A 24,149-nucleotide genomic window follows, 5' to 3' on the forward strand; every position below is an offset into this window, starting at 1 on the left:
GGAGCGGGGATTGGACGAGGGGGTCCCCAGTCGGAAGCGACGAATTGACTTCCTGGCTCTGGTCCATCGTTGATCGATGCGGGAGACACTCACGACATTTCACCTGCGGAAGCACTGAAAAGGTACCTGCGAGGGACTTGCACTGCACCACCTTCTTCTTGACCTTCCTCGACTGTCTACCGCTCACACAAGTGCACTTTCCTCCAAAACGCTGGATGCATTTCAATCTCATCTTGCCCAATCCAAACAGCTACCTTAATGTACCTTACGGTCCTTACCTTCCCAAGCTATCCTTCCTTAGCTACGTATTCTTACCTAAGGCACCACTGCTACTTGTATCCGTACAAACAGCTACCGCAGCCAAGCCTCCGCCCCCCATATTATTTTGTGCTTATGTGCAGACGTACGCAAGTTGGGCCACCACTTTTCTTCTCTTCTCCCCATACTCGGGTGCCCATGCCTGGGCGATTTGATGATCTTGCGGGGAAGCACGCGGAATGAGGTGCTTCCAGTTTTTGCTCCAATTCGCCTGTGCACCATTCCACGGCATTTGTGTACCTCAACAGCTCAAGCTGTCTCTCACGTATCTTGCTTCCGTGACACCGATAAACGACTCGCTCTTTCCAGGTTCTTCAGCACTCACTTCATCCAACGGTCTTGGCCAAGACGAACGATAACAAAACGACAAGACAAATTACAACAGAGGCCCTACAACAGATCCCAGTAACCATTTCTCTCAGCCCAAGAGCCGTGCTCGCCATCTGTAGCCCCAAATAGCAGCCGTGGCGCAGAATAGTGCCGTGTTGCCCGTTGCCACCCACGTATACACCACCAGCGCTACCAAGACTCAGGAGAATTGCAAAATCGGCCCATGTCTCCATCAAACTCTCTCCCACCGCCCGCACCAACGAAAAGAGTTGCCAGCAGTTGGACGACCTAACAAGCCCGTTATGCCACAAGCTTCGCCCTTGAGAGACACTACCGAGATAGCGTCTTCCACACGTGTGTGATGCTCCGCGCTAACCTAGGATACCAAGAATACGGGTAGCTTCTGTGCTTTTGCGGCTCGCCTTCAGCTGTCCTTGCGCGACGGTCTCGCCTCCAAGAAGACGCGAGCATGGCAACTGGGTGGCCTCGGACTGACAGCCAGCTAAGTACCGTAGCACGGAACGATACCTAGTGTAGCTCCCTCGAGGTGCTGTATTGCCTAGTGCCTAGCTCCCCATGAGCTGGTCTCTTCCATGATAATTGCCCTCCAGCCCTCACTCGTCCTTCATCATCACCAGCCTCAGTCTCAGCATCGTTACACAGATGACAGACAGATCTCGCCCCCAGGCCCGTTATAACTTTCCCGCCTAGGTATCCGTAGAGCTTCTTCCTCTCTTTGCATCCACACAGCCGGGCTTGTAAATGTCTCGTTTCGTTTTGGGTGCTGTGTGGTGTCTTGGTAATTTCGCGAAGCGCTTTTCGTCCATCCTCTTCGTGGACGTATCCCGTCAGGTCGCGGTCAGGGAAAGGTACCTTTTTGGCGCCAATCCTGCCGAGAAATACCTACCCGTAACCCCTCTGCCTTGCCTTCCCAGCCGGCATCAGATAATATCTAGGTATCTCTCTTCCATGTCCTCCGGCCCCTTCCATCTCTGCTGCGCTAGACCAAAGCGAGGTTATCTCTACGTACCTTGCAAGTACTCCCCCAATTCGCAACTGCACCTCAGTCTCTGGATACACCACAGGGCACTCCACTGCGACTCCAACGTACTTCGTACCTACCCTGAACCTGATCCTAGCGGGTCAACATCCCAGCTCCTCCCGCGGCTCCACCCTCAGCGGCCGGTCTTCTTTCTGCTCGCCCTTCTCAGCCCATTTCATTCCACTCAGTCACCCTCCGCTTCAACCGACACCAAGACAATCCCTCGTCTGTCGGCCAAACTATTCTCTCTTGTGACGAATCTTCCAATCCAACTTTTGCTCCGTCCTCCACGCTCATTTCGACTGTCGGCGCATTTTGGCTCCCCTCCCAATCCCACGGCCATTCTCGCCTATCAAGCCCCCCGAATACCGTTTGCAAGTCACCGCAAATCCCTGCTGCTGCCGACGAAAAGGAAAACGAAACGCATCTTTGGGGAAATTGCGGATACCCAGTCAACCGCCGCGACTTTTCCTCCTCCTGGGCGACCGCGTGCCAAGCAACCCTTCGTGGAATACTTGCCGCCAGCCAAGTTTGTCCCACGACAACACCAACGCGACGCATCGAAAGTAGGATCCCGAGACTCACCATAGCAGACGATGAAGGCCGCCCAGACACTGCCAGACTCCTCGTTATAGTCTGTTCAAAATGGGCGTCAGGGTCGCCATTCGAGAACAGCTCGCCTTCCTTGTGGTGGTTGCTGTTCTCGTTGGTTTGATGATCCTCTCCGTCCCCGTCTGGATCTATGTCAATCAGTTTGTCACCCAGGTCGAAGGTCGCGAACTCGCCCTTACTGCTTCGCTCAAGGCCTCACGCATTTCTGCCGAGCTCGAACTCGTTCAGACAAGCATCATTACCATTTCTTCCCGAATCCTGATCCAGAGGTCCTTGTTCACCTTCTACGATGGAAACACCACAGACGAAAACTGGGTTCAAGCCAAAGGCGACCTTAATAGTGCGCTGAGCGTCGGGGGTCTCACGGGTCTATTGCAAGGGAGAATCTACTCGCGAAACATTACTGGCAACGGCTATGGTCTACTCAACGTTACTGGAGAAAAGGTCCCCGAAATCGCTCTGCCATATCCTGGCGCCAATGGCTCCCAGATTTTCCTTTCCGACAGTGCCGAGGGCTACCCGCCAGCCCTATACCCAAACATTACCTACCAAGATCTCGGCCGTCAGAATCAGTATAGGAACAATACTCGGGCTTATGCAGCCAATGCGTTCGACGGAGTTAGGATTTCCACAAACGGTGGTCTGCTACTCGGCCCTTTGATTCTCAATGAGACAACTGCCCTCATCTCCATTACCGTGCCGATTCGTTATAACCAACAGCAGGAATTCATCCTAGGCTACATGACGCTTGTCGCCACGGCGAATTCTCTCATCAGCATCCGCAATTCTCGTGAGGGTTTGGGGGATACTGGACTGGTGCTGCTCGTCGGGCCTACTGAGAAGTCGAACAGGTTCAATTCCAGTAATGCGGTCAGCAATAGCACCTACAAACCACCTAATGACGCACTCAACAACGTACCGGTGAGCTTCGTCCTTCCACCCAACCCACTATCTGGGCAGGGTGACCGGCACGATGAGAGAAGTTGGTCAGCGGGCAAGGACGACGACCCGTTCCCGATGAAGGATTATCCGGCAGTTCTCGCCTCTTTTACCAAGCAGATCGCGACACCAAACAACTCAAGCTCCATGCTTTCTACGAACAACGAACAGGGTCTTCCGGTGGCTGTGGGTTTTGCAAGAACCAACACCGCACTCGTTAATTGGACTGTGGTCGTGGAACAAGCCAAATCAGAGGCCGATACCCCTATTGAAACATTGCGGAATATTATTCTAGGATGTGTTTTCGGCACCGCAGGTCTCATTATAATCCTCATCTTTCCTTGCGCGCATCTTAGCGTGATGCCCATCAGGAGACTCAAGTCGGCGACGGAGAAATCGATCCAGCCACCAGGGTACGAGGATGGGTATTATTCTGACTTTGATGGCGACGAAACTCCTGGATCGGGTGGAATTTCAGCACGAACACAACGTTCTAAGAAGGATGGCATCATTACCAGTATCTTCAAGTTGGTAGGGTACAAGCCCAAGGAGAAACCCGCCTCAGAGCATGATCGCGATTCGACCCGACGCATCTTCAAAATCCCCGGCAAGGTCACTGACCGAAAACACTTCATCACCGACGAGTTGACCGAACTGACGGAAACCTTTAACGACATGAGTGACGAGCTGGTCAAGCAGTACCTTTCCCTGGATCAAAAAGTCTTGGAACGGACCCGAGAGCTCGAAATCAGCAAGAAGGCCGCCGAAGCCGCCAACGAAAGCAAGACCCTCTTCATTGCGAACATTTCACACGAACTGAAGACACCCCTTAATGGTATTCTTGGCATGTGTGCTGTGTGTATGGAGGAGAGCGATATTCTCAGGATCAAGCAGTCGCTCAAGACACTTTACAAGTCAGGTAAATGCGATCAGGCTTGCTCATCGCTGTGTACCTCGCTAACCACTTTTAGGCGACTTGCTGCTCCATCTACTCGAGGATCTCCTCAGCTTTTCCAAGAACCAGATTGGGCAACAACTGAATCTGGAAGAGAAGGAATTCCGCCTTGCCGACATTAGATCTCAAATTTTGACCATCTTTGACAAACAAGTCAAAGAAGGCCGAATCACCTTGACCGTCAACTTCCTCAGCTCTGAAGCGATCGAACTGAGCTCTAGCCCGGAGAGAACCAGCACCGACAACAGACTACCGGCTCTTGGACCGCACGGGACTGGCAGATTGAAGGACATGTGTCTATGGGGCGACCAGCATCGCATTCTCCAGGTCATCATCAACCTAGTGAGCAACAGTGTCAAGTTCACACCAGCAGGTGGCAGGGTTGATGTCCGCATCAAGTGTATCGGCGAGGTGGAAACCCCACTGGCAAATGATGGCAGCCGGTCGTCATCGTTCTCGAAGGAATCCAGACGACAGGGTAGAGGCCGACACCGAACAAACAACAGCTCGAATCCGTCTGTGAGCTCTAGGGGAGGCTCGACTTCTGAACCCGTCAAGGGCACTGCTTTGAGCATTAACCCGATGGAGCCCAAGTCGACACCTCACATTCAGGTTCGGGAGCGATCTCCTACGCCGCCACCGCCTGGTGCGAAGGCCTTCGTGTTCGAGTTCGAAGTGGAAGACACCGGCCCGGGTATTGCCGAACACATGCAGCAGAAGGTCTTTGAACCTTTTGTTCAAGGCGACCTAGGTTTGAGCAAGAAGTTTGGCGGCACAGGCTTGGGATTAAGTATCTGCCACCAACTTGCAAGTCTGATGGGTGGATCTATCTCGCTGAAAAGCACTGTTGGGGTTGGCACGACGTTCACTATGCAAATTCCCCTCAAATACGTCAAGGACAGGTATGTTTAGGTGATTGTGAGGCGATTGGGTTCATGTACTGACGACGAAATTTATAGGGCCTCGAGCACCGCCTCTAGCAGCATCAAGTCCCGGCCTCCAAGTGTCGATGCCATTGAAGGCATCGATAGTGTTCATAACGCGAAGCGCAACTCTGGCGGGGCTCCCGTCAGCCCGCCTATCAAGCCAGCCGGAGAAACAACTGCAAAGAACCTACTTGATCAACAACCAAGACTAGTCGGCCTCAGCCAGCCTTTCTTCGCGTCAAACCCAGCGCCTAAAGCCAAGCGGAACACAAAGCAGCAAATGGCAGCCATCGATCGGGCAATGGCTACGAAGGCCAATCAGGAAGGAAAGCTACGGGTGCTTGTCGCTGACGACAATTCGACAAATATTGAGGTTGTCAGCAAAATGCTGAAGCTTGAGGACGTCTATGATGTGACCATCGCCAAGGACGGCCAGGAAGCGTACGACCTAGTCAAGGCGAATATGGATAAAAACCAAGGATTCGACGTCATTTTTATGGATATTCAGATGCCCAATCTCGATGGCCTGCAATCGACAAAACTCATCCGCAAGATGGGTTACAAAGCTCCCATCGTGGCATTGACCGCCTTCTCAGAAGAAAGTAACGTCAGAGAATGTATGGAGAGTGGCATGGATGAGTTCCTGAGCAAGCCTATTAGACGACCTGCGCTGAAGCAGGTCCTCAAGAAATTTGCGACAATTCCAGAAGAGCCCGAAACAGCGAGCTTGTCAAGGAAAACGACACCAGAGAAACCCACAACGGCAAAGCCAGCAGCTGCTAACGGCAGTGGGCCAGCAGTTTCGCCGAAGATGAATGAGAAAGGGGATGCGATCCATCCAGTTGGGAATGGAGCCGCAACTGCGCCCTCATCCGAACAACCACTATCGGAGAAGGGGCCATAATTGACGTTTAATGACTTTTCAGCAGCAGGCAGAGAGATGCTCGGTTTTGAGATGCCTGACAGCACATGTTCGCATAGGATTCCCCCTTTTTCCTTCGTTTGGAAGCGACATACAAAAGTTGGCGTCAAGGCGTTGTTTTTTGTTTTCGATCTTTTCACATTCCCTTTTGTGTACGTATTCGTAATGACCCTGCTCGGTCTTCGAAGCACCGAAGCAGGGCTGCTCAGGCTAAGCTTGGGCATGTGTCAACATTCTCTCTTGGGAACGAAAACGGGTTGGGTTGGTACATTGTGACCAGGTAGTAGTGGGTTAGTCCCCTGAGGAAAGGGTGCGGGCCAACATTCGTTGATAGCATGGATAAGCGGCACATCAGAGAAGGGAGGCAGCGACGCATACGGAGGTTTTTTTCTCTTTTTACTCTTGTCATATGGGCGGCGTTCCGGGCGTACACGAAAATATCCGGACACGCATAGGGCTTCCTCCTTCTCCCGATCAATACGAAGAACGGGGCATGGAACTTTGGGGAGGATGGGTTGGGTTGGGTTGGCGAGCTAAATACGCACATGGGTGAAAGAAGATACGATGGACAAGACACCAAGAGCAGAACAGAGCAGAGCAGAGAGAAGGCAAAACACACGGAGAGAGAGAGAGAGAGGGAGGGGGCGGGGGGCGGGTTGTTGGACATGGGTACATTTTCATGTCGAGTAATGCCGATGACTATCTTGCTTCATCGATTCGTCTTCTAGTATCACAAGTCGTTGTAACATCCTCTGATCATCTGTTCCTCAATCTATCGTGATTGCATCTTTTTCTTGACGTCAATTTTTTACATGTGAACCTCGAACGCAAGAGAAACGATAGCCTTCTATACCGGAATGCATTCGGGTTAGTTATGCCAGGTATGAAGAACCAGCTTAAGCAGACCGATCAGTCTTGCCACAGAAAAACATTCAAACTTCACAAAAGATCGATATGGTTGTGTTCATGAACATTGCATTGGTTCTATGTATCTCCATGTACCGAGAGACTGTACCAATCATCAATCACGAAGCAAGAGCGAAATTTGTCAACCGTTCGTTCCATCGAAAACCTTGTCGTCTGCCGTGGCAGCGACGAAATGCCGTGACCTCAACGCCAAATAGAGAATCACCATACCAATCCCTGCGTGGGTACGTTTCTGAAAACGCATCTACCAACCGCTAGCGCCAGTGTCCTCGGTAGAGCCACCGCCGGCACCCCAAGCATCACCGGTATCGGTGTTGTCGGGGGCGTTGTTGGAGGCGCCGAAGTCATCAATGTCCTCCTTGGGAGGGTTGGGGCACTTGTAGCTCTTGTGACCCATCTCGCCGCAGTTGTTGCACTTGATGCGGGTGACTGTTGAGGAAGCTGTGTCAGTATCATGAAGCCAACGAAGCCAGCTGGGTGACTTACTGTCAACGGGCTTCTCGCAATCCTTGGAGAGATGACCCTCCTCGTCGCAGTTGCGGCACTTGATCTTGCGAGGCTCAGGGCACTCCCGGGAGACGTGGCCCTCCTGGCCGCAGTTGTGACAAGCACGACCACCGCCGCCACCCTGAGGGCAGTCGCGAGAGAAGTGACCCACTTGGATTGATTAGCTGTTGTCATTGGGGAAGCAGTATGAAGGAAGTCGTCTTACTCTCGTGGCACTTGTTGCACTCCACGTCATCGCCAGCCTTGCGAGGCTCAGTGCAATCGGAGACCTTGTGACCAGACTGGCTATAGGATATGTCAGTAATTGCGCATAAAAGCGGCCGTAGACTTGGCTGCTTACCCGCAGTTCTTGCAAGCGAACTTGTCAATGCGAGGAGTAGGGCCTATATCAATTAGCTAGGGACGCAAAACATTGAGTGAAGCAGGCGGACTTACAATCACGAACACGATGACCCTCTTCGCCGCAGTTGTAGCAGGCAATGGTCACGCGAGCCTTCTCCATGGGGTCTTGAGGACACTCCTTGGAGGTGTGGCCAAGCTCGTTGCAGTTGTTGCACTTCTGCATGAGACGGGAGACGGGCTCTCCAGCATCCTCAAGGCGGGCCAGGTTCTCCTCGGGGGAAGCAGGCCAGTTAGCCTTCTCGCGCTGACGGTCAGGCTGCGCAGAGAAGCGGTACTGGACAGTGTACTTCTTGTCCAAGTTACCCTGGAGATCCATGTTGGTGTGGGTTGGGGCCAAGACACGCTCGGTGGCGATGAGGTAGATGTCCATCTCCTGGGCGCGGAAAGCATTCTCCAGCTCAATATATCCCATCTCAGGGAAGTGCTTGAGGTACTTCTGGATAGCCTCCTTGGCTTCAACGCCATCGCGCTCCTGGATAGCCTCGTGGATCTCCTCCCAGGCCTTATCAGCATCGACATCCGCAATCTTCGTGAAGTCGAGCTTGCGACTATTCTTGCAATCAACGATTGCGTGACCTGATAAATTTCTTGTCAGTCCCAAGTCCCCGCATTGGAAGATGATTAACAACATACCCTCCTGGAGACAGTTACGGCAAAGATCAGGACCCTTATTGGGGCAGTCCTTGCGCATGTGACCCTCCTCGTTGCAGATGCGGCAGGTCATAGCAGGAGCAGTGGGACAATCGCGGCGAGTGTGGCCCTGCTCACCGCAAGCGTTACAAGTGCCATCGAAAGCCTTCCGAGGCTCGCTGCAATCAGCCTTGCTGTGGCTGTATCATCATGTGTGTCAGCGTGCGGAAATGTCAGTGTCGGTCAAATATAAAGCAGTCACTAACCCAGTCTGACCGCAATTGAAGCAGGCACGGTCGCCTCCATCGCCGCCGTCACCGCCATCACCGCCCTTGGGGTTGTTCCAGGGGTCATCGTTGGGGATGTCATTGCCAGCGGAGGCATTGCCAGTGCCCCAAGCATCGTTAGTGGTACCCCAAGGATCAGACATCTCGTCGTAATCGCTCGAGTAAGAATTGCCGGGTTGCTGTATTTTCAAGAGGGTTGACAGAGTCTGGACTGGTTCAACAAGTCAATAAAAAGATACTCTCCTAGATGAAACGCAGGGAGAGTGGACGAAGAAGAGAACAGGGAGGATTGTAGAGTAATTTGAAGCAAAACCTGAATTTTTCAGAAGGAAGAAGGAAAAGTTGATGTGAGTGGAAAGAGCCTCCAGAGAAAAATTGACAGTATGGAAGGAGAGAGAAGGTACAGCTGAGCGCGGAATAGGCTATAAGCAGAAGGAACGCAAAACCCATGCTGCCTTTTCTGGGAAAGCGATTCTCAGAATTGGCGCAGTCCAAATCCGCGAGAATTGCCCGACGTAGAGCCTCGCTGCCCGAAGCTGCTGGGACAGCCAAAACTTGCGAGGAAGTCGTCGTCGACCCAAATCGCGAAGGATTGCTCGGGCAGAGAAGAAAACAAGATGAATCCAACACCGAATACCACATGGAACTTGACTTACGATGTGTACCTCGAGGATTGATCTTTGCTCTTGATGCGTGCTGAAAGTCGGAAACGAAGCGGTGGTGCTGAAAGCTGATCGTAATTGAGGGAAGCCAGCTTTGGTGGTGAGGTGGTGAAAAGAGAAAAAGAAGAAGAGGAAAGGATTAGGTTTGTGGTAAAAGTTCCAGGTTTAATGTGATCCATGGAGAGAAAGCCCTGATCTCCGCTTGTGTCATTGAGACCACCGCTCCTGTGCTCTCGCGATGTGGATTCCTTGGAGTCGTGAATGCCCGCAACTGAGTTGAACTCCCTTGAGGGTACCCATACAGCAGACGGGTCACTGTTCTGGCCTGAAAATGAGGTATCACCTGACTTGCATCACAATTGCTTGTTTGAAAGGGTTCTTTCGACCATGTTGTGAAGCCATCTTTGAGTAGCAAGTGAGGAGCCCTTTGAGAGAAATCCAAGCACCATTGCCCATGCCAGACTCTTTTCGAGACTTCAATACCTTTCTATCAAGCTTGAGAGCTATGGTTCTGGGGCCTTTTCCATCAATACGAAGATACTATGCCCCGACATGCTCAGATCAATATATGTATCAACATGAAGCCGGAAAATAATACCTTAGAGTAGGTCCTGGGTTCGATTGATTAGCCTGGTTAAAACAGGGCATGGGTAGAGTATTGAATATCATATGCTTTGCAGTTCTGTTAAACCAATGACCTTAACCAGGCGCTGATCATCGCCTAGATATCGATCACTCGTGCTTGTCACCGCCTTACCTCAGTACGTTGCCTCGTGGTAGCCGAGTCAGGCTCTCTTCTATGTAATGAGAACAACAAAATCTGCAAGATGACCCGTGGTATTCCACGAGAGTCTTGAAAATAATACAGCCTGAAGTTAGTGTCGAGCTGTCTCGTTGTGAAAGGATAGCGGCATGGTTTGCGACTAGTTGATCGTAGCCAAGTACTGGTTGCCATAAGCACGGAATCAACATTGGAAACTTCCCGGGAGCAAATAGTGAACTATTAGCTTGTTGGAATTTGCTATACACATTTCACCGTCGTAGAGACAATAGGGAGATCATGTTCAAGATTGGTGCAATGTCGTAAATGTCTGAGACTCGATCTAGGATACGACTTAAGGTCTAGCATGTTGGTTGTGCTGTGGACTGAGACCACCGGCCAAAGATGCGCGAGGCATGATTTGATGCCATTGTATGGATTTAAAACGGCAGCAGTGTTTTGATCTACCTTAAGGCTTACCCCAAGCTGCCCAGTGCAACAAGAGATAGCTTCATGACACCTTGATGGGAGAAGCGTCGTTGAAGAATTAGTAAGCTGGCCATGTCCTCGCAAATTCGGGGCAATCGGAGCAGCGAGAATATGAAACATCCCTGGAGGACCCGCATTACAGTAGGGGCATTGGTGTAAGGTCGTGATGGAGGGGTAGCTGGAGGGGTAAATTAGCGCACTGCACCCGCATCTTCGCTTCCAATTCCTCGACACGGGTGACGTTAAGATTTCTCGTCTATCTTACTGCAGTCCGTACCTCGACGTCTTTTTAAATTTCTTTGGGGTTTGTCTCTAGGAAATTTCCGTGCCACGTGGTCTGAATTGGTCATTTTGAGACTGAGAAAACTAAACTAGACACTTGCTCACAGGCGTCTCATTCTGCTTATCGAGCAACAAGCTCGGGATAGCTCAATCCCGCCCGTCATAGCTCCAGGATCAGGCAGCGTGAAACCACGACAGCTGTGTCTGTACCGGATCGGTATCCCCGCCAACAGCTCAGCGTGGGATGGGACCATTGGCTACATGGCTCGCCGGTGACAAAACTCGCGGGTCATGGACTTGGATGGCGGGGTTGATACCGGCTGCCCCGCTTCCATGAGCTTGACCATTGGAGATGGGCGATTCAACGGCAGCTGCAGTATCCGTAACCGTGAGAGGCATAGGTTGGGCCCCACGCTGGCCTTTCGACATGGGCCATGGGCATGGAGCTCCGATGGACCTTCTTTTTTGAACACGAGGTGGTCGAACGAGGGGGACTATAAGTAAGGTGCTTGCCGCTCTTCGCATGACTTGCGGGCTTGCACTCGCCTCCACTTTGCTTCGCGACCTCCCACCACCTTTTCCTCTAACGACTCTCGAATCACCGACAAAATGTCCAAGCCCGAAGATCTTCCCCCTATGGAGTACCGCTTCCTGGGCCGTTCTGGTCTTCAGGTTAGTGCCATCAGCTTGGGAGGCTGTAAGTGACCCTGTTTGTGTTTCGCAAGACTGTGACAGACACTGACTCTTCACCAGGGTTGACCTACGGCGGCCACGTTGACTCTGGTACGAACAAATCTCGAGCCACATAAGTCGAACGAGACTGACAAACTACGTAGAGGGCACTTTCAAGTGCATGAAGGCAGCCTATGACTCTGGCGTCAACTTCTTCGATACGGCTGAGGGCTACGCCAACGGCGAGAGCGAGATTGGTACGAACAGTCGATATTACCCCCACCAAGAGAAGCAGGACTGATTTTGTGATAGTCATGGGCCAGGCCATCAAGAAGTACGGCTGGAAGCGCAATGACCTCGTCATCTCTACCAAGGTGCGCAAACCGGCAAAGGCCTGGCGACACTGGAATCCGAGACTGACATCTGAATGCGCAACAGATCTACTGGGGAGGTGCCTTTGGCGACAATGTTGTCAACAACAAGGGTCTGTCCCGCAAGCACGTTATCGAGGCTATGGACGCTTGCCTTGAGCGCCTCGATCTCAAATATGTCGACCTCGTCTACGCTCACCGGTGAGTCTCCCTCGCGACACGTGTACGAATACCACTGACTTTACATAGTCCCGATCGCCAGACACCCATGGAGGAGACCGTTCGCGCCTTCAACCACTTGATCAACACCGGCAAGGCCCTTTACTGGGGAACGTCTGAATGGAGCGCCGATGAGATCGCCCAGGCCTGGCGCTACGCCGATAAGCTGAACCTCGTCGGCCCCATCATGGAGCAGCCCTCGTACAGCATGCTTGACCGCAAGAAGGTCGAGCACGAGTTCTTCCACCTTTACCGCGAAGTCGGCACCGGTCTGACCGTCTTCTCTCCCCTGCGCCAGGGCATTCTTTCCGGAAAGTACAAGAACGGCATCCCCGAGGACTCCCGCTTCGGCTCCGAGAACATTGGATTCATCAAGGACTTCTGGAAGCGAGAGAACGCCAAGAAGCAGTTCCAGGATCTCGTTGATAAGGCCAACAAGATCGAGCCCATTGCTGAGAAGCTGGGAATCAAGATGGCTACCCTGGCGCTTGCCTGGGTCCTGAAGAACAAGAACGTCAGCTCCGCCATCATCGGCGCGAGTAGTCCCGAGCAGGTGTTTGAGAACATCCGGGCTATCGGCGCGCAAGAGAAGTTGACGGATGAGATTATGAAGGAAATTGACGAGGCACTGGAGAACAAGCCCGACGCCATCATTCCGAGATTCTAGAGTGGTTGAATATGATGTACGAGAATATGAAACAAAAAATTCGGAGTACATACAGCCTCGACTATAGTACGTATGTATACGAAATATGAATCGAATAATGCCCAGGTAACGAAATCCACACGTGATCACTGTTGAAAGGGCGTACAGCAGAGACGACGAAGCCATCAGGGTTGCTCAAAGAGGTGAATACACACTCCTCTATAGCCGAGCAAAGTTGGATTGTCTGTCGGGGTGGGCGAGCCACTGCACTCTGGCCAAGTGGTCTAGCGTGCGACGTCTTCGTCCATGGATCGCAAACTGAAATTATCTAAACCTACCGCACCCTGCGTCTTGCTGTAGTACTATATTCTGCCATTTTGCCAGTTCGAATCCTCATTTTGTCACTTCCTTTTTGTGTGCCTAGAGGTGTCTTCTCTCTATTCTTTTCTAATTTCTGTCCCTTACTAGTGATCGCGGCCTTCCTAGAAAGGACTGATAAGACGATTCGAGTCAATACGTAATTAGTATCTAAAGTATCGTAGTGCCTTGTACAGCCGGTTCTGTAAGTTTGACAACACCCTGTACGAGATGAGCGGATCAGGCACCTAAGTGGAATAGGACTCAGCGCAGCACGAACATCCTGCTCACTTAGTGAATGCTCTCATGTCTTACATTTTGTCGAAGGGTACAGCGTCAAGTTATAAATGTGAATGTAATTTTTCTCCTTCGTGATGCTTCTACGTACTTGGCAATACGGATTATGTGGTATCGTCAGAGAAAGCCCTTTCCTTTTCTAAACAAGTGGTAGACAACACCCTTCCAAGAAGTTGTGTCCTCCGGCGCACACGCCAAGCAACGGGCCGAGCATGTGAACAAGCAGTCCGGATAACACACGGCCGTCCGGCCCCGCTTTCCTCCGCGGAGATGTTCGCGCAGTTCCCACAATTGGAGAACCGAGGAGAGCCGCTGAGAAGGAGGGATGACGACGAACCTCTCCGGGGATCCGGCAATCTACTAAGCATCCTCTTTTGTCAGCCGTGGCAAGTACCTAGGCCAATACCTTTCTCGTGTCTCACATATACACCAAGATCTCACTCAGAAGTCAGGACATCTTGTTTTTTTTTTACTTCCGAGATTCTGAGTATAAGACACCAAGCTGACCCCGCCCGATCGTCACAGTCTGAAAGTTCTCCAATAGTGCTGTCTCACAAAGCCCCGGGGAAAAAAGTCAACAACACCCCTCACTTAGAACAAACAAAAGTGCGAAAAGGGAGCAAGAAAAAGCAAAGAAGCAAAGAAACAAAACACACCAAACATGGCCATCTCGAGACTGATATCGTGGTTCCCTCACGTCAAGGCGCCCGTCATCATCAACGCGCCGATGCTGGGGTCCGCCGGCGCCGCCATGGCAACTGAAGTCTACAAAGCCGGTGGTTTCGGTAAGGGCGAACTCACCCTCCCTTATTCGAGCCAGCAAAAGAGTGTCTCTCTTGGCTTCTTATTGAAAAACGTCAGATTGACAAATCTCCCTCTGTTCAGGTTTCATCGCCGCGGGCTTTGACTTCTCAGAGTCCTCGGCCCAGATGACGGACCTAGACAAGGCCCTCACCCAGGCCCGCACCCTCCTCTCGCTCCCGGCCGCCGACGGTGGCAGCAGCAGCAGCGGCGCGGGAGGACTCCCGCTAGGCGTGGGCTTCATCACATCCCACGAGACAGCCGGCCACTTCACAGCCAACGTCCTGCCCATCCTCGTCCGCCACGGCGTCGCAGCAGCCTGGCTTTTTGCCCCGCACCCAGAGACCAAGCCCCACGGCGAAATCATCGCCGCGCTCCGTGGCAAGGGGACGAAAGTCTTTGTGCAGGTCGGCAACGTCGCCGCGGCGCGGGAGGCGGCCGCCGACGGCGCGGACGTCATCGTCGCGCAGGGGGTCGACGCGGGCGGGCACCAGTTCTCGCGGGGCTGCGGCGTTGTCGCGCTGGTGCCCGAGGTAAAGGCCATGCTGGCGGCCGAGTTCCCTGACCGGGACGTCGCTGTCGTCGCGGCGGGCGGGATCGTGGAGGGTAGCGGGGTGGCTGCGGCGCTGGCGCTGGGCGCCGAGGGGGTTGTGTTGGGCACGCGGTTCGTTGCTACCGATGAGGCGATGAGCGCGCAGTTGCACAAGGAGGTTATTGTGAGAACCAAGGACGGCGGGGTGAGTACGTGGAAGTCGGAGTTCCATGATCGGTTGGTGGATAATAAGCTATGGAAGGAGGGGTATGATGGGAGGGCGATTGTGGGGGATATTCATCGGGAGTATCACGCCCTCGGCGGCCAGACGGCGACGGTGGAGGAGAGTCGGGAGAGGTTGCGGACGGGGTGGAGCGAGGAGGAAGGGAAGAAGATGATTGGGAAGTGGGCAGGTGCTGGGCTTGGGCTTATTGATGAGATTAAGCCGGCTGGGGTCGTTGTTACTGAGGTGAGGGAGGCTGCGAGGAAGAGGATTCAGGAGTTGGTCGAGTCGATTTGAACGGATCGAAAGGTCTGGTTGGAAGTTTTGGGCAAGGTGTCCTTATATCGCCAACATCATCAAGTTTTGTGCTCCAAAGGGACTGCAAGAAGATTCATCAATAGGGAAGTTCACACCACTCCGTAAAGTGATTGCGTTCGTCCGAGGTGTAGCATCAATCTAGATTATCTAGATATTGGTCCCTGCAACGAGCCGCGTCGAACATAGTGCCAGTAAAGACTGTGTTCAAATTCAGATGTTAAACTTTTGGACTCCCCCCTATCTTCATGTAATTTTCAACGTGAATAGCACCCAGATGTCTGTCTCATATTTATGAACCAAAAGATATGACAACTCTCTGTCTAGTGCCCCTTCTCAGTCTTGGTCAACTTGGCCGCACTCTCAAAGTACCCATCGGTGCCGCCGTACTTGGTCAAGACTCCGTCAATGTCTACTTCCTCCACGTCCCGCGTCCGCTTCCTCCCGAGCATGGCCGTGTTTCGCGTGCTCGGAATACGCAACATCTCCGTCTCCACGTCCCATCCGCAGTCCTCGGCGATCTGTGCCGCCCAATCGACCAAGGAGGCATACGTCGATATCGACTTGGTCTTATCACGCGGCGGCGGTGGGCGGTATTTTTGACCGCCCAGGGAATGACTGCAGCAGGGAATCATAATGAAGGGACTCTCTGACAGCGTCGCCAGGATCGGTGTCCACGGTGTAAGTTCATCTGCATGATTGGACACGATGAAGGTGCCTTTTGGGAAAGTGCCGTCATGTATCTTTGTCAGGTCCAAGGCAGGCTCCTCCTCGCTGTCGGCGTAAGACGGCCTGGAGACAATATCTGGGAGAAGAACCAGAGCCTGGAGCGAATCCCGTCCATCTTGGACCGAATTGTACTTGGCCCATGACTTCCTGGCTCTGGCATCGAAGCCCCATCCAGAGTAGCCCTCTTGGATCAACAAATGAACTAGCAATCCGTTTCCGCAGCCAATATCTACAAATCCAGGGAACGGCTGGTCCTTGTACATTTCCTTCCAGAGCTCAATCAGGAAAGCAGCAATGCCCAAGTCCTCAAAGACGTGCTTTGACGGGTCCGTCGTCTCTGCCCAGGTTTCCACCAGGTCCTTGGCATACTTGAGCTTGAGCTCCATATAGCGGTTCTGGAATCTTGCCTGGGGAATCACAACGTCGTGGTGCACCCGCTTGGTGTACCCGCCAACCCGCCCCTGGCCGTGCTTGTACAGCACGGAGAGCAGCATGCGGGCGGTTCGGACTAGCTTCTCGACGGCGAAGTCGGCCTCGTCAAAAAACAGGTAGTGGATGGAGACGGTACCGACGGCGCGTGCAGCGTCCCACTCGTGGAGGTGCGCGACGCCCCGGACCTTAGGGTGGTAGAAGGGGAGGGCGTCGGGCGAGGACGCGTGGGGGAGGTAGACGACCAGGGACCTGGCCTTTGTGGCATCTGGGGTACAGGATGAGGCGAAGACGCACGTCTGGTCCAGGGGGTCGTCCCGGCGGGTGTTGCGCGGGATCAGCCTGCGCACGAAGACGCGGTCGTTGCGGAAATCCTGAAAAGCAATGGGAAGAGGCTGTTGCTGCTGCACAACTTGTGCGGCGGCGTTATCTTCCGAGGCGGCTTCAGGTGCGGGGGCAGGGGGAGGTGTCCATGCCGGGTCTGAGTCGTGTAGAATATCAGCGCGAAAGAGCCATGACGAGTTGATGTTTGGGTTCTTGATGAGATTCATCATGACATCCTCAAAGATTTCGGGCCCAAAGGCGCACTCCTGCTGGAACAAGGGATGCCATATCTCGCCGGAGACATCTTGTACGAGGGGCTCTGCCGATTGCCCAAGTGCCGTGGGATCATAAGCCATGTCGATATGACGGGAGAAAACAAAGTTGTTTCCCAGGCTGCAGGCTGAGGAAGAAGCAATATAATGAAACTTTTGAGTGTGATGGGAAGCTGTGAGATGTGACTCGAGCAGATATCGCATGAATTATAAGAATGGCGCTAGGCAAGTGTCGGCTAGCCCCGCAGGGTCGGGCCAGGAGCGGATACTTTTAGGCCACGGACCCATGTGACGTTGTGAGTTGGCCAATTTTTTGTTTACTTTGCGAGGTGGTTGCCATGTCACCCCCACCTCGCAAAATACACAGCGAAGAAGAGCAGACACAGCACAGCACACAGCAAGTTCCATATCCAGCAAAAACTCGCCCTTGCAGACCACGCAGAAAAGGGTATTGATCCGTCACTCTCCTGCATAAGCTCCGAACCGGGCACTACGAATACACACCAACGCCATAGCTCATTTCCTTTTGATGACACACTTTCTACTCTTCTTTCGATCTTCAGTCACAAGCTTTTTGATCCGCTCAAGAACCACATTCCTCCGCATGTGCTGACCAAGAGAGATACTCTGCAACAAGCACTGCTCGTGGTGCGATCGTCTCGCCGCGACAACACGTCCATCACGATGGCGGAAAACGACAACTTGCGTACGGCATCGCTGTATATCAACAACCAATTACTCTCGCGAGGACTCCTGCGCGATGGCCAAACAATCAACTTTGCCGACCCGGACGACTATCCGGGCGGCGCGGAGGCCACCATGGGCAAGATCATGAGCATTGTCAATGATTTGATCTTGCGCCGAGACGTGCGTTTGCCCTTATTCCCCTGATACGTAGCCTTAGAAGGAAGAAGAAGAAGAAGAAGGATCCCCCATACTGAGATGTTATGTTTTCCTCCTGAAGCGCGACGCCGAACAACGCGAGAACCTATCGACTACCATGCGCACCGTCCGCGCCGAGAATCTGCGGTACACAAACGATATCGCACGCCTCTCAGAGAAGCACACCGAGGCTCAAAGAAAGCTCGACATCAGCGAGGCCACCGAAAACACCTTGCGCACCCAGCTCAAGTCTGCCGACGCCGCTGTACGCGGCCTCAAGGACGAGGTAGCTCGCGCCAAGACCCTGGTCGCCCAGACGAGGGCCTCCTGCGCAACGGAGGTCCGACGCCGTGATCGCCAGATAGATGGCCTGAAGAAGCAACTGGGCGAAGCTGGCCGTCCCCGCGGTACCGCCAAGAGCTCCGCCGTCACCGTTATCAGCGTCGTCGCCGGCGAGGGCGAGGACAAGATATCGCCCAAGCGCGGAGGCAAGACCGCCGCGACCACAGAGGACTCCAGCTACGACCTGCGCAGCGAGACGAACGAGTTTCTAACGGACCTTGCGCGAAACCTTAGTGAAGAGAACGAGTCCCTCCTAAACCTGGTCCGTCGAACGACCAAGAGTTTGCGCGAGATGAGTGGCTGTGATGCTAGAACAAGTCAGGGCGATGGGCATGCTGTCACGCTGCCCACGGCCGAGGATATGGCACATGAGCTTGACGCCATCCTCGAACACCTGCGCTCCATCTTGACGAACCCCTCGTTCGCCCCTATTGAGGAGGTCGAGGTCCGTGAAGAGGAGATTGCTCGTTTGCGTGCGGGCTGGGTGAAGATGGAGAACCGCTGGCAGGAAGCCGTCCATCTCATTGACGGTTGGCGTCGGCGCATGGTGGCCGACGGCAAGTCGGTGAATATGGAAGAGCTCAAGATGGGCCTCCGTCTTAGTCCCGTGCGCGTTCGCAATGTTGAGGAGACTCACCAGGGCGGTATGGACATGCATGAGCTATCTTGTGTGCAAGAGGAGTGCACCGCCGACTTGGAAGAGGAAGGGGAAGAAGAGGAGGAGGAGGAAGAGGAGATTGATTATGACGATTTGCCCGAATCTCCGTGCCCTGCTCCGCAAAGGGTCGAGTCACTACATCTTGTTCCCGCACCGGCAGAATACGAAGCAGCTCCTCGTGAAGAAGAGTACAACCAGGACGACCAGCCGAGTGACTATGAGTCGAGCATCTTTGAGGACGTCGATGTCGAGGAACTCGATATCGAAGAGCCCAACGTCCAGATTCTTCAGCAATCCACCGCCTACCTCAGCTCCCCTCCTCTTCCCCCACCTCCCCAGATGAGCCCGCTCCGCGAGATGCCTTCTGCGGGCAACCGCGACGCAAGACCCAGGCGCGATATTCGCGGAGACTATGACACGATGGTCAACGAGAAGCCCAGAACGATCCGCGCCGTCGACGTCGCCCCGAAACCACCACCACACCTCGTTCAACTCCCGCGATCGCCGCAGAAACCACAGCACCCGGTCGACGACCGCTCTCGCACAACATCTGCTGCCTCGATCGCCTCCGAATCAACACACAACGGCGCACCCCTCATCACGCCGTCCGGAACCCCGCCCCCGGAAGTAAATCAAACGCCAACGGCGCGGAAACTCCCCAAGCCGCCGCGTCTCGTCCCAGCCGCCCCCACAGCGCCTTCACCAGCGGTCCCGGCACCGAGGGAAACTCAATCTTCTGTCAAGAACATCCGCACAGTTTCTCAGGAGAGCCAAGAAAGCCAGTCGAGCCAGGAAAGCTGCGAGGGCGCGCCCCCGCCCCGGCCGTCCAGACCAGCGGCAACAACAAGAACGCAACACCGCACCGCACCCTCTCCGCCGCGTCCTCCCGTCTGCCCCTCCCGCGGCCCTCAGATCCTCCACCACAGCAGAGCCCCCTGACGATGGCAACCATTGCGGCCAAACTGGCAGCCTCAGAGCGCGAAGCCGACGCCGCCCGCGTCCGCGCGAAGCTCAAGGCAGCGCGTGGAGGTGCGCTCGGCAAACCGATGGCCGCACCCCTACAGCAGCAGCAGCAGCATATGCCTGCCCCTCCACCAGAAACCATTGTCGCAATGCCGCAAGAAACTCAGCCACCCGTAGACTCCCCGGCAAAGACACGCGCAGACAGAGGAGACCTCGACCCCGTCAAGCGCGACATCCCGCAAGACGAGCAGGTCCAGCAGTCGCCGCTCCAGCCGACGAAGCGCAAGCGCGACAGGCGCGTGAGCAAAGTCGCCTCGAGGAGGCGGAGCACGCTTAGCCCGTGGGAAATGGAGAGTCTCATCTCGGGTAACGTCGCCGTCCCGCCGTCGCCTGCTCGGTCGTGAGATGCCCCTTATGTCACATTCACATTCACATTCACATTCATTCAAACTTGACCAAGACTCACTACCTAGAAGCGAAGAGGAGGTCCCCCCCCTCCCTCTTCTGCAAATTACAATCACTACATAATATCACTACTCCAACAACTCTCCTATACTTTTTCTTTGGGAGGAAACATCAAACTGTCTTTTCGAGGGAAAGGGGGAGAATATCCAACGGCGTTTTGAGAAAAGGGGGCGAAGGAGCCCCGTGTAGCAGCCTCATACATGTGAAGAGGCTGGGCTCAAGGCAAGGAAGGAAGCCTGTGGGCAGGCAGGAGTGGGAGGGAAGATGAAATCGTCTTTCTTGTTTTTTGTTCCGTTTTGTCCTCTTTATATATCCGTGATGCTTTGTTTTTGGTCATTGTCATACTCATTGTTAATCAAACCCCACCAAGTTTTCCCGCGTCACTTGAATAGCGAGGAGCTTTCGAATTAGCAAAACTAATCCACTTTTTTTTTAACTTGTTCAAAGTTTCTGGTCTATTTTTATGCTGTGCGTCATGATACCCCGTGTGTGAGTATGTGCCATGAAAACTATTCACATTCGCGATGGAGAAGATGATGTAGAAATTGCCCCTTTTGTTTTTGTGTTACGGGCAGTAAGTATCGAATACATGTATCCAAGCAGTTACGCCTAATGCTATGAGACCTGCGTAATTCGACTGGAATGGTCACAAAAGAAAACCAATAGCAATGTATCATATCCTTTGGGCCCGTCGCTACCCATAACTACTGAGCCGGTTTCCCACTTTCACTCGCCAATCTCAGCCTCCACGGGAGCCAAAGGCTCCAAAGGCACGGGAAACTCAGCTTCCCAACTCCCATACACAACCTCGACCCCATGAGCGCCGCAAAAGGTCCTCAGCTGATCCATCGCCACCCCCGTCAGGGCGCGCTGGTACACCTTCTTTAGTCTGCCCAGGATCGCGACGCGCTCGATGATGGCGCCGAGGCGCATCGGGTCGCACAGGTCTGAGTGCAGCTCGAGAACCTCGAGGTTGGGGAACGACTGGAGGAACCCAAAGAGGAGATCGACCGAGTCGATGCCGCGTCCCCTCTGTGCCGGATCCCGCGTCAGGTTCTCGTGGGACTCGAAATCAAAATTGAAGAAGCCGAATGTGCGGACCGAGACGCTGCCACGGAGCCAGTCGAGCGCACCGGGAAAGAATTGGCCCGGTTCCTGGCGCCAGCAGAGGCCGAGCTCACGTAGCCTGCCTGAGCGGACGGCGGGCTCGAGGAGGACGGTTGCGAGATCGACGCTCAGGGGCAATTTCGGCATCCAGAAGCGCTCGAGGTTGGGGTAGGTGACGAGGGACTCGGCAGCCTCGTAGCCCGAGTAGTCGAGGGGTAGCTGCTGGGGCAGCCAGTCGCCGTGGTTGGATTGGAGCGCGGCGCGGGCGTCGAGGACGCGGAAGGAGGACGGGTGCAGCGGCGGGAAGTGGCGCTTGTCGCCCATGGAGAGGGCGCCGCACGCCTTGCCGAGCTTGATAACCTGAAGGCCCGGCCAGAGGGACCAGCAGTCTTCTGGCGGAGCGAGTGAGTCCAGGCCGGTGAACACGCCAAAATTATCCATGTGTATTTGCTCTAGATTTGGCGTTGAGCGAGCGAGAGCGAACTGCGGGTTCTGCTTAGCAAATTTGGCGATTACGTGGATATTCAAACTTTGCACAGGCCAAAGGATAGGGAAAATAGATGGATGACAGGGCACAACTTACGGGGTCAATTCGGCGCTCAGGGGTCAGCTGATTCAATGTCGAAGTCAGCGGACCGGTCAACTGAAGGATCTTGAGTCGGGGCAGCTCCGGCCAGCCCAGGTCGTTGAGGTGCATGCTGAAGAGGGATATCCTCTCGATATTCTCCCGGGCACGTTCGACAAACTGCCTTACAAAGGGCTGGGCACCGCCGGTGCTTTGGTAATTCGGCCTGTCAACACGGAAGCTGAAGCCGAGGTGCGTGAGTCCTTCAAAGAAGAGCGGCTTGGGAGGCAGCTTGTAGCCCCAGTCGCCGCTCTCAAGGTTACGCTTGATAGCGCCGATCTCGAGGCGCGTCATCATGCGCGGGTTCGTGGTCTGGATGAGTGACAGCCACTTTGTCTCGTTGAGTTGGAAGGCATGCGCATTGGGGATGACGAGGCTGCGGGCGCCACCGCCGGTCCGCTTCCGTAACGTCTTCAGGAAGGAGACTCTTGGTGGCTTTTGCGGGTTTAGTGAAGGGAAATGGACTTGTCTCCAGATGTAGGGGTGGGTGTCAAGGAACTGGTCCCATCGTTTACAGACTCCCGATATTCGACTAGCGTTCCATGTCAGCAATTGAGTCAAGAGAAGGAGTGACAGCCACAGGAAATGGACCGGCCTGCTTGAGCTCACCATAGCTCGTGAAAATCAAAGTAGGAAAATACTTTTTCAATCAACTCGATTGGTAACTCCATAGGGTCTCTTCGACAAAAGTGTTTGTGTAATGGTTCGCGAATCTTGCAAAGTTGCTGCGAGAGTCCGGGTTAGCGAATAGTCTAGCGATACCAAGTTCAAGCAGATACCGCATACTTCATATTTAGTCGTTCTCGTGAGGCTTTCCTTTTGTCCAACCTCGATACCGGCACTCCACGCAGCCCACGCCATTTCGTGTTTCTTCTCCAACTTGTATATCTTCCCCAGCCTCATGTACCCCTGAAAACGTGTTATTCATATGGAACACAGCACAAAAGTAAGACAAGCGAGCAAAGTGGTAAGGGAGCGACAGCATGCGCAGCCAAGTCCGAAAACAAATAACAGGACCAAGACTCACCTCCAACCGCCGGGGCGCAATCTCTAACAGCCACTCCGCATCCCTGCGCGCCATATCCAGCTTTCCCATCTTCTCAAAGCACGCAGCCCGGTAGTCGAGCGCCTGGACGTGGCCCTCACGGTGGCACCGGCCCCACGTCTTCTCGGCGCCACACTTGCACTCCTTAGTGGCCTCCGCGTATACGCTGCCCCTTTCGCGGCGGTGCCGGGCCGCCGCTTGAGCAAAGTCGCGGCACGTACACCTTTCCCGCCGGCGACGCTGCTGCGCGGGACTGTGTCCGTTCCCGCTGGCGTCTCCGCCGTCAGGACCTGCACCTCCACCACCTCTAGAACCTGCGGCCCCGAGCCCTTTGAGACTTCGAGAAGTACGACCACCGGAACTACTTCCTGAGCCTCCACCTGAAGAGGTAGGCCCTCCTCCCGAGGGTGACGAACATGGGCAGTTCCCGGCGACGAGGGTGAAGTGCTCGAGGGCGACGCGGAAGCGCTGGTCCGCGTAGGCTGCGCGGCCCTTCTCGATTGACGCCTCCGCCGAGCGGACGCGAGGGAGCTGTCCAGGCGGCGCCATGCCTTTTTGATGACGTGGATGTAAAAGACTGTGGTCTGCGCGAAGGGATCCATTGAGACGGCCGGTCAGTTTTGAACACCTGTATCGTTTTGCGTTTGTTGAAATGAGGCAAAAAGATGTAGCAAGATCTTGAGTCTTCCGCTTTGTAGAAAGGGGCGAGGTTGTCGCGGATTTGAGGTCACGTAGTACTAGTGATATCTGGTACTCACTGGGGGGAACGAAAGTTTATGAAGCAAACGCTCGTCTGAGGAGACAATGGATCGGGGGATAGGCCAGCTAGTGCAGAGAACAAGAGAGAGTGGGCATCTCGTCTCTTTTCGCAGCTGGCCTTTTCTT

The 24,149-nt window shown here is 54.1% G+C and overlaps 7 protein-coding genes across 7 annotated transcripts; 4 read left to right on the forward strand and 3 right to left on the reverse strand.

Annotated features, from left to right (window-relative positions):
- Positions 1 to 2,335: 2,335 nt before the first annotated feature.
- Positions 2,336 to 6,026, forward strand: SLN1 (Histidine kinase osmosensor; the record flags this gene model as incomplete). The annotated part of the gene is made up of 3 exons (XM_053194825.1): positions 2,336 to 4,160; positions 4,213 to 5,098; positions 5,156 to 6,026. The coding sequence occupies 3 exons, from the start codon at positions 2,336 to 2,338 to the stop codon at positions 6,024 to 6,026; spliced, it is 3,582 nt and encodes a 1,193-aa protein (XP_053047705.1).
- Positions 6,027 to 7,215: 1,189 nt separating this feature from the next.
- Positions 7,216 to 8,940, reverse strand: N0V96_004875 (uncharacterized protein; the record flags this gene model as incomplete). The annotated part of the gene is made up of 7 exons (XM_053194824.2): positions 7,216 to 7,400; positions 7,458 to 7,628; positions 7,684 to 7,763; positions 7,819 to 7,861; positions 7,914 to 8,456; positions 8,514 to 8,710; positions 8,777 to 8,940. 7 exons carry the CDS (start codon positions 8,938 to 8,940, stop codon positions 7,216 to 7,218), a joined length of 1,383 nt encoding a protein of 460 aa, XP_053047704.2.
- Positions 8,941 to 11,599: 2,659 nt separating this feature from the next.
- N0V96_004876 (uncharacterized protein) lies at positions 11,600 to 12,919 on the forward strand (the record flags this gene model as incomplete). The annotated part of the gene is made up of 6 exons (XM_053194823.1): positions 11,600 to 11,687; positions 11,744 to 11,773; positions 11,827 to 11,919; positions 11,975 to 12,036; positions 12,101 to 12,234; positions 12,283 to 12,919. 6 exons carry the CDS (start codon positions 11,600 to 11,602, stop codon positions 12,917 to 12,919), a joined length of 1,044 nt encoding a protein of 347 aa, XP_053047703.1.
- Positions 12,920 to 14,213: 1,294 nt separating this feature from the next.
- On the forward strand, positions 14,214 to 15,405 carry N0V96_004877 (uncharacterized protein; the record flags this gene model as incomplete). Its single annotated transcript, XM_053194822.1, has 2 exons — positions 14,214 to 14,337; positions 14,438 to 15,405. 2 exons carry the CDS (start codon positions 14,214 to 14,216, stop codon positions 15,403 to 15,405), a joined length of 1,092 nt encoding a protein of 363 aa, XP_053047702.1.
- Positions 15,406 to 15,746: 341 nt separating this feature from the next.
- On the reverse strand, positions 15,747 to 17,261 carry TRM44 (tRNA(Ser) Um(44) 2'-O-methyltransferase; the record flags this gene model as incomplete). The annotated part of the gene is made up of 1 exon (XM_053194821.2): positions 15,747 to 17,261. The coding sequence occupies one exon, from the start codon at positions 17,259 to 17,261 to the stop codon at positions 15,747 to 15,749; it is 1,515 nt and encodes a 504-aa protein (XP_053047701.1).
- Positions 17,262 to 17,861: 600 nt separating this feature from the next.
- On the forward strand, positions 17,862 to 20,426 carry N0V96_004879 (uncharacterized protein; the record flags this gene model as incomplete). The annotated part of the gene is made up of 3 exons (XM_065757252.1): positions 17,862 to 18,044; positions 18,082 to 19,664; positions 19,742 to 20,426. The coding sequence occupies 3 exons, from the start codon at positions 17,862 to 17,864 to the stop codon at positions 20,424 to 20,426; spliced, it is 2,451 nt and encodes an 816-aa protein (XP_065614021.1).
- Positions 20,427 to 21,213: 787 nt separating this feature from the next.
- Positions 21,214 to 23,813, reverse strand: N0V96_004880 (uncharacterized protein; the record flags this gene model as incomplete). Its single annotated transcript, XM_065757253.1, has 5 exons — positions 21,214 to 22,089; positions 22,178 to 22,751; positions 22,829 to 22,944; positions 23,247 to 23,578; positions 23,681 to 23,813. The coding sequence occupies 5 exons, from the start codon at positions 23,811 to 23,813 to the stop codon at positions 21,214 to 21,216; spliced, it is 2,031 nt and encodes a 676-aa protein (XP_065614022.1).
- Between the last annotated feature and the right edge of the window lie 336 nt (positions 23,814 to 24,149).

The sequence above is a fragment of the Colletotrichum fioriniae genome, assembly GCF_027942845.1.
Source record: "Colletotrichum fioriniae strain IMI 355084 chromosome Unknown scaffold_5, whole genome shotgun sequence".
NCBI lineage: Eukaryota > Fungi > Ascomycota > Sordariomycetes > Glomerellales > Glomerellaceae > Colletotrichum > Colletotrichum fioriniae.